A 9510-nucleotide genomic window follows, 5' to 3' on the forward strand; every position below is an offset into this window, starting at 1 on the left:
AGCCACACTGAGGATTTTTAAATTTTATTTTCTAAAAAAAGAATGGCACCATTCAGGAGGTAGGGATTTTTTTACAAAAATAAAAACTGTGTTTCTACTGGGTGTCTCTCCTGCCTCTGCATCCTCCTCCCCAGCCTTCCTCAGTTCTAGAACACAAATTTCTTCTCTGCTGGTGGAAAATTCACTGCCCCAGCTTTTACGTCCAGGTTGGGGAGGCATCACTGGTGCGTAGACCAACTTTATTTAGTGATCCAAAATGACATTATAAATAAAAGCTTAATTGAGTTGACTTTATTTATGTTATTTTATTTTATTTTATTTTATTATTTTATTTTATTTTATTTATTTCATTATTTTATTTTATTTTTTATTTTATTTTATTATTATTATTATTTTATTTTATTTATTTATTTTATTTATTTTATTTATTTTATTTATTTTATTTATTTTATTTATTTTATTTATTTTATTTATTTTATTTATTTTATTTATTTTATTTATTATTTATTTATTAGATTTGTATGCCGCCCCTTTCCGCAGACTCGGGGCGGCTAACAACAGTAAAAAGACAACGTAAACAAATCTAATATTAAAAAAATTCTAAAAACCCCAATTTAAGAGATCAGTTATGCATACAGTCATACCATACATAAATTTTATAAGCCTAGGGGAAGAGAATATTTCTAGTCCCCCATGCCTGACAACAGAGGTGGGTTTTTAAGAGCTTACGAAAGGCAAGGAGGGATATCTGGGGGGAGTTGGTTCCAGAGGGTCGGGGCTGCCACAGAGAAGGCTCTTCCCCTGGGTCCCGCCAAATGACATTGTTTAGTCGATGGGACCCGGAGAAGGCCAACTCTGTGGGACCTAACTGGTCGCTGGGATTCGTGCGACAGAAGGCGGTCCCGGAGATATTCTGGTCCAATGCCATTTATTTTATTTTATTTTATCTTATCTTATCTTATCTTATCATTTTATTTTATTTTGTTTTATTTTATATTTTATTTTATCTTATTATTTTATATTATTTTATTTTATTTATTTATTTTGTCCAATACACCATACACATTGAAGAGAATAAACATGTGGTAATATATATTAAGGAAAGGATAGAAGAAAAGATTGAAGAATAGAGGAGGAGATATATGAAAGGAAGAAAAGATACATGAGATATAGGAAAGACAATTGGACAGGGGACGGAAGGCACACTAATGCACCTAACAATGATGACGAACCTTTTTTACCTTTTGTCTGTGTGCTATCATACATGCACGAGTGCCCATGCCCATAATTCAATGCCTGGGGAGGGCAAAAACAGCTTCCTCCATCCCCCGGAGGCTCTCTTGAGGCTGGAAATGGCCTGTTCCCCAACTTCTGGTGGGCCCAGTTGGCTGTGTTTTGACCTCCCCAGGCTCCAAAGGCTTCCCTGGAGCCAGGGGAGACTAAAAACGCCCTCCTCCATCCCTCTGGAGGCTCTCTGGAAGCCAAAAATGCCCTCCCAGAGCCTCTGGATGAGCCAAAAATCAGCTGGCCGGCACACACATGCACACTGGAGCTGAGCTAGGGCAACAGCTCGCAGGCTAGCACATATGGCTCCGTGTGTCATCTGTGGCACCCGTGCCATAGGTTTGCCATCACTGACTTAAAGGGTCAAAGTTCAGGAAAATCAAAAGCTGTTTACTGGATCTGACTCGAAATCTCATTTTGATTTTTTGAACCAGCTCAAAAGAGATCCAAAATCTCTTCCCCAGATATAACACTCTAGTAACATAAGTAAGACTTTCTTCTAGATGTGGAAGAGTACAGCTGTTGTGGTTAGCTCTGGCCCAGCTCCTGCCCCAAGGACTGTGGATGTGGGGGAGACATCCACATGCTGCAGGCCTGTTTTGCCCCCGGTGGAATCTGTTGATGAAGGCTCCTCTGACCAAGAAGACATGAGTGACAGGGAGGAGGAGAGTGTGGCAGACAGCTCAGAAGGAGATCAATTATCTAGCTCCTCCTTGGATTCAGAACAAGAGTTAATGATACAGCCATGCATGTGGAGAGCGATGCATAGGCAGCAACAACTGAGAGATTATTATCAAAGAAAATGAGGCCACCTGTGGTTGGGTGGGGCTATGGTAATTAGTGAGGCTGCTATAAAGAGCAGCCTGTGGGTTTGGCCATTGTGGAGGTTTATCTGATCGTTGTGTTTCGTGCCTGCCTTGCTGACTTCGACCTTGGTGTGTTGCTTTCCCCCCCCCCCCCCGCTTTGAAACTAACCCAGAGCAAAGTGTGTTTCACTTTGTGAAAGAAGAAGGACTGTGAATTGCCTCACAGCTGCAAGCTAAGTATCACAGAACTAATAAGGGACTTGTACCAATTACCACTTTGTTTGGAGACGAGTGCTCTTTGCTATACCAAAAGAGGGCTTAGTTTAAATGAATTTTCATTATAAAGAACATTGTTTTGAATTTTCAAACGTGTGTGTGTCTGAAATTTGTACCTGTGAATTTTCGGGAGGATTCCACCAGAGAGCCCGACAGAACAACAGCTGATTGGGAGCAACAGATTGAGTTGAATGCAATTTCTGAGTTCTTGAAACCACCCCTTTTCCTAAGGATTCCCTTTAGAATTGATTAATGCTTACCTAAAACTATAGACTACAATGGCATCCAAAGGGTTCTTTAAAAGGAAGATCTCTCGAATGACTTAGAAATCCAGGGTGTAGCCAAAGGAGATCGGCTCATTTAAAGTAAACAAGTGGCTATTCGAAGCCAAACCAGAAACCATATTCCCTTTTGAGCAAGACAAAGAGGAGTCCATTCATTCATTCATTCATTCATTCATTCATTTTGTCAAGTACGAATTGGTGTACAGTGTTCCCTCGATTTCCACGGGGGATGTGTTCCGAGACCGCCCGCAAAAGTCGAATTTCCGCGAAGTAGAGATGCGGAAGTAAATACACCATTTTTGGCTATGGACAGTATCACAAGCCATCCCTGAACACTTTAAACCCCTAAATTGCCATTTTCCATTCCCTTAACAACCATTTACTCACCATTATTACTGATACTCACCATTGAATAAGACACTTAGTGATCCTGATATTTATAAACATAATTATTTACTAACAATATTTTTTTTTTGTTATTTATTTGCAAAAATTATTAGTTTGGCGATGGCATATGACGTCATAGGGTGGGAAAAACCGTGGTATAGGGAAAAAACCGCGAAGCATTTTTTAATTAATATTTTTTGAAAAACCGTGGTATAGGCTATTCGCGAAGTTCGAACCCACGAAAATCGAGGGAACACTGTATACATAAATATAACAAATATAACACTATTTATATACATGAGATGGGTACTAATAAGAAACATTAAGGACCAGGACGATAGACACACTGTGGCAGAGGTGAGACTCTCCCTAACTGACTGATGGTTTGTTCCTTAGATTAATCCTGCCGTACGAAAGATACATTAAAGGGGAGGAAGATAAGCCGTTGCCACAGGTGAAGCCTCGGAAGCAAGAGATCGCTCAGGAGGTGGAGACTAAGATAAAACTGACGGGCACAAAGCGCATCAAACACGAAAACGTAAAGACCAAGAAAGAGCGAGAAGAGCCACCAAAGCTCCAGGACCCAGCAGAGGTCAGTTCTACCTGTTCCGGTTTGCATGTCCCAAACTTTTCATCTGTACCGCTCCATTTTGATCACTGGGTGGCGCTCTTCGGGGACAAGAGCTGACTAAAAACAGCCTTGGCAGCTTTAAGACTTGTGGACTTCAACTCCCAGAATTCCTCATCCAGCAAAGCTGGAATTCTGGGAGTGGAAGTCCACAAGTCTTAAAGTTGCCAAGGTTGGAGCCCCCTGAACTAAAACGCTAAAACTCTCTCTTGCGGCCAGCGCCACATTCTTCCCCACAGACAGAGGAACTTAAACGCTACCTGCAGAGGCAAAACTCCGGGAGAAGACGGAGCTTTGTTTCCTGCCTTCCACCCGTCTCCCAAATTTATTTATTTATTTATTGATTCAATTTTTATGCCGCCCTTCTCCTTAGACTCAGGGCGGCTTACAATAGCACTTTTTTAACAGAGCCAGCGTATTGCCCCCACAATCCGGGTCCTCATTTTACTCACCTCGGAAGGATGGAAGGCTGAGTCAACCTTGAGCCGGTGATGAGATTTGAACCGCTGACCTTCAGATCTATAAGTCAGCTGCAGTGGCCTGCAGTACAGCACTCTACCTGCTGCGCCACCCCGGCTCACGGGATTCCTTTCCTGCTGCTTTCTCTTTAGGCCTGAGAAAGAGAGGAGGAAGGACAGAAGCTTAGCCCATTACACTGTGGTCAGGGCCTCCTGCCTAAAGACTGCGGGGAAGGTGATTTTCGCAGGATTGCCAGACAGCTGCTTCTCAGGTGAAGCATAGGAATGGCCTCAGTGTAAATGGATCCCAGTCTCCTTTCCTCCAACTCTACCCTTTGTCCACACTGACCCCCCCTCCAGACCCTCTAAGAGAATTCCTTCTTTTTAGAAAGGGCTGCCTTGGGTATCTGTGGAAGCTTAAATCTACAACAGAGATTAAGGGATCCATTTGGCTGGGATTGGGTTCTGTCTTCCTGGGCCGCTCCGTGAACACAGCAGCAGAGACCGTCGTCCCTTAGTTGATGGGTGGGCTTTCCATGAAGGTTGCCGGGTCTCCATACAACACTGAAGGTGCAGATCAGGGATCTAGCTTTGCCTGCTCCTTATTGGTGGGATAGAAGAGAGGGGCTCGGTCCTAATTCTTCCCCAAGTGCAGTGCTTCTCAAATAGTGGGGAGTGTCCTCCGGAGGGTGCAGTGCGATGCCAGGGGGGGCGCATGTGACCCCGGAGAACATGCATGGTCCCTCTCTATTGATTCCCCTGGATGGGGAGTGTTTTCCCACTTGCACACTGCTCCAAGCCTGGAATAGAAGGCGGTCAGGTGAGTGGGGCAGCTGTGTGGGTTCTTGTAATTCTCGGCGGGCGCCACAGTGGCGATGAACGGTGTGGCGAACCTGCTGCTGGAGAAGGAAGAGCGTCCTCTGCAGCTGGGCAAAAGCTTTGAACGGCACCCTAAAGCCTCCTTCCACACCATTCGCCGTGAGTGCCTGGTGGAGACGGCGCTTATGGGCCAGGCTGGCGACCCCAAAACATCGGCTTGATTAAACTGGCCTGGCGCCATGTCAAAACCGCTCCAAGTCTTCGGAGAGGGGCGGCATACAAATCTAATAAATAAATAAATGAATAAAAACACTAAAATTCCATTGGGTCCCAGATCGGAGAGTTGGGGAGGGGATGCGCAAAATGTTTACTTCATCCTAGGGGGTGGGGGGCGCAAAAGGAAATAATTGAGAAGCACTGCCCAAGTGGAACACGCTTGTGGAGGCAATGAGAAAATCCTGCGGGCTTCAGTACAAGGGCCGAGGGCTTTGTTTGCAGATAGGTTATTGTTTGTCTTGGTGGTTTTTCTCACAGTTTCCTCTCCGACTCTTTCACTAGGGTTCATCGGCCAAAGAGAAGAATCAGGAATGCTTATTGCAGAAAAGCTTGTCGGACCTGACTGCAGCAGAAGCCATGAAGCTCCCAGCCGAAGGGCGTCCGCTCTCCCCTACGACAGCACCTAGAGTGGCCTGCTTGGAAGAGGACGAGGAGCCTCTGGCCGACACTTCTCTGGTCTCCCCCGAAGCCATGATGAGAAGCCCGCCATTGGAGGAGCTGCAGGAAGAGCCCAAGCAGGAAATATGTGGGTTGTCGTGTTTTGCAGACGGCCTGGAGGAGGAGGAAGAGGAGGAGGAGGAGCAGGAGGAGGAGCAGGAGGCCCAGGCAATTCCATTCGGCAACTTCCCCAGCCTCCAGCTGCCTCTCCCAAGCCAGAACGAGATGGGGGATGATAAAATCCCAGAGATGGCGGACTACATTGCCAACTGCACGGTGAAAGTGGACCAGCTGGGCAGTGAGGACATCCACAGTGCCCTGAAGCAGAGCCCCAAAGTGCTGGTGGTGCAGAACTTCGACATGTTCAAGGAGAAGGACCTCCCGAGTCCCTTCAACGGGGACCCCGGGTTTGGTTCCACCCCATTACTCTACTCCAAGGGCAACCCGGGCATCATGTCCCCTCTGGCAAAAAAGAAGCTCCTCTCCCAGGTGAGTGGGGCTGCCCTGTCCTGCGGCAACTACCCTTATGGCTCCCCACCACCACTGATCAGCAAGAAGAAGTTCAGCAGCAAGGACGACCTTTTGTCTGGCAGGCCGGGACTGCTGTCGGCCAGGCATTCGATGGACAGTGCAGCAGTCAGCAGGCCATCGGTCATCCAACACGTGCAGAGTTTTAAACCCAAGACTGTGGAGGACAGGAGGCCCGTTCACGATGCTTACAGGCATGAGTCCCTGCTCAAGAAACCAGACTCCGAATGTTGTGATTTTTCCAAGCAGCATTTGAGCGCCCTGGCAGAATCCTACGCGCTAAAGTCAGAAATCCAGGACATGAAGGAACGAATGAACGAGAGGAGGGCCCTGCACCACTCCAACGTGCCAGGCTTCTTGGCAGACTTCTATGCCTCCCCTCCCCTCCACAGCCTCTACAGGCGTGCCGAGCACCTGGGGAGCCAGCCGTGCTCCAAGTACTTCCCCCGAGACATGTACGGTGAAAATGCCGCCGGCTTCCCTCCTCATAAGCTTCAGGACAGGCGACTACTCAGCTACCACCCCCCTTTGCACCAGCCGGAGAACAAGACCTCTCGGGAAACCTCCTCGGACGATCAGCCCACAGACCTGAGTCTTCCCAAAGGGGTCCACAAACAGACCACAAAAACCTTGGGAGCCCCTCTCTTGCGGGCTTCACCCAAGGGGGCAGAGGAGGGCAAAAGTGCCACTCGGTTCCACTCCTTGACTGGCCAGACTCTAAGCATGGATGGCAATCCAAAGGCTTGTCGGGTCTCCCCAATGACGGTCTCCGCCTCAAAGAAACAGGGGGAGACCCACTTGAGGGCCTGCAAGCATCCAGCCCCGAGAAAGTTGGACGGGATGGTACATCCAGTCCTGAGCCACAAAGCCATGACTCCGGGCATCGGGGCAGCTCGCCCTCTGAAGCGCAGCCTGGAGGACCTGGACAAAGGGCTTTTGGAGAAGAAGGTCCGAGCGGTCTCGCCCTTGCGCTTACCAAAGGAAGCCCCTCCCAAAGAGCAGGACATGGAGGGCAGCAAGCCAGTGCATGGCCCACCCCCAGGTGGGGCGCTCGAGGACCACAAGTTCCCCCTCTCCAGCCCCATCTTCACAAGCTTGTACCCAGGGACCCTGTGCGGCAGCCTGGGCAGCCGCATGCCCGCAACCGGCTATTCCCACCCTCTGCAGTACTTGAAAAACCAGGCCGCCCTCTCCCCGCTGCAGCCGTTCGCGCTCCACTCCTTCATGGTGCACAGACAGTTCCTCACCTCCCCAGGCAGTTCTCAACAGCTTTACCGGCACTTGGCAGCAGCCTCCCCTGTGGGCAGCTCCTACGGGGACCTTTTGCACAACAGCGTTTATCCTTTGGCGGCTCTGAACCCGCAGCCTGCTTTCTCCCCCTCCCAGCTCTCCTCTGTACACCCGAGCACAAAGTTGTAAAATGCTCCTGGAAAAAAAACCCGGCAACCCGCAAATGACATTCCTTCAGCCCGCAATCCTGTCTTGAAAACAAGTATATCAATATTTGTGATAACCGATAAGCGGTTTTTGCTCCTCCCCGCTGAGCGCTTTGGGTCTGACTGAGACGTGGTTCCCGCTTAGCTGGGCTTGAAGCCAGACGTCTGGCTTCCTCTTCGCCTCCTCACTGGTGTGCCTCCTGCTGCACACAGGGTTGCACCGGGTTAGGGTTTCCTGGCAGCCAAGGCTCAGGTGCGCCTGGGCCGCAACTCAGCGGAAGGGCCTTTTCGGTTTGCCACATACACACACTGGGCAATTGCCTTGAAACCTTTCCGATAAATCCGGAAGGCAGGAAACACCGCCTGGGGAGGTTGCTTCTTTGGGTACCATTTCAGAGTTCAAAATCAATGCAATGTATAGAAAAACAAAACAAAACTTTGTGTCAACTTTCTTCTTAACACTATCAGAACAGAAAAAAAAAAGTAAACACGAAATAGACTGTACATATCTGCTTCAGAAAACAAGGATGACCCGTGTCAAGTTCATTTGTATAATTTATGTAAGTTCTTATTTTCCGCGTATCATGTGCTATTTTTTTTAAAAAGAAAAAAAAATTAAACAGCTCCTTTTTATTTGCCACTTTTTTCTCCCCTCTCCCCCCCCTTTTCCTTTGGTTTGTTTTTAGCGCAAAAGAAAAAAAAAGAGGCTGTGGATATTTTAAGAGCTTTTTAAAACTTGGCATTTGTCTCTCTGTCTCTCTGCCTTTCCTCCTCTGCTTATATTTTGAAGGCAGCTTTTGGGGAGGGGGTATAACGCCCACTTTCACGGGACAGGCGCCAACGGTGATCAAACAGTCCCAATTCCCTCCCCCCTCCCCCCCAGCCTCATGTCGCTGGGTCCTGCCTCGACCCTCCGGAACAACTCCACCCTCGCAGCCGAGTCTCCAGGCCTGCCTGTTGGTTACGAACTGCAGCGTACAGATTACAAGACGGAGAAGCCTCCCGTGCACCGTCAGTAACATTGGCGTGCAGCTGCGTTTCCAGAGTGGTTTCGACCTTCAGCCACAAGCCCTTAGAAGAAAGGGAGAACATTTTAGGCAACGGTGTTTGGGATCGTGCCACCCTTGAAAAGAGAGCCTGGTTGATATGGGCTGCTTCAAAGCAGAGTCAAGGAAGGGTTGTCCAAGCCATTTAAGTCTAGCCATTAATTGTTCGGGTTTTCGGTTGGTTTGTTGATCTTGGCCAGATTCCCCCAAAGTACTTTCTAGCAGTCGTAAAGGCAGGGTAATGCACAAAACATGGAAGCGGAGCATCGCTTTGGACCACCACCACCCCTCCTTCCACCGAGCCAGGCCAGGGAGCATCGTGGTTTACCTCTTCCTCATTATAATGGTTTGTAGAGTCTGCACAAGTCGTGTGAGGTTTTGGCAGAACTCCTCGTTTTATGGCCCACCTGTGCTTTGCTCTGAGTGTGTGGCACCTCCTGCCAGTATCTGCCCGTACACCTCTTGCTGAAGAGCTCCCAGCTTGCCTCTGAATCTTTTAAAGGCAGCCCTGTCCAGGCGGGAGGGGGTGGACTAAGTAGCATGGGTGGCTCCATTTAGGTCCAGCCTGTCTCACTCTATGGCGTTTCCCCTATGGCTGTTTTTGAGTCTCCTCCACCCCATTTCAGCCTTCAACTGTGATAAAACAGAATAAAAAGGAATAAACTGCACCCTCACAAAAATGTATTTAAACATCTGTTTCAATATACTGTATTTCTAACATACATTTTCTCACACCGTATTTTTCAGGGTATTAAGATGCACCTTAGTTTTGGGGAAAGAAAATAGGGGGGGGGGTTAGGGCTGGGGGGAAAAAAACCCTTATTCGGAGAGAGTAACAATGATA

General features: G+C 48.1%; 1 protein-coding gene across 1 annotated transcript in view; it reads left to right on the top strand.

Annotated features, from left to right (window-relative positions):
- Positions 1-8359, top strand: part of ARID5B (AT-rich interaction domain 5B) — a 207688-nt gene extending 199329 nt beyond the window's left edge. Inside the window, exons 9-10 of the mRNA XM_070752083.1 lie at positions 3434-3629; positions 5501-8359. Coding sequence (XP_070608184.1) covers positions 3434-3629; positions 5501-7603 — 2299 coding nt within the window. The 3' untranslated portion in view covers positions 7604-8359. The remainder of the gene's footprint in view (positions 1-3433; positions 3630-5500) is intronic.
- The last annotated feature ends 1151 nt before the right edge of the window (positions 8360-9510 follow it).

The sequence above is a fragment of the Erythrolamprus reginae genome, chromosome 5 (genome assembly GCF_031021105.1).
Source record: "Erythrolamprus reginae isolate rEryReg1 chromosome 5, rEryReg1.hap1, whole genome shotgun sequence".
NCBI lineage: Eukaryota > Metazoa > Chordata > Lepidosauria > Squamata > Dipsadidae > Erythrolamprus > Erythrolamprus reginae.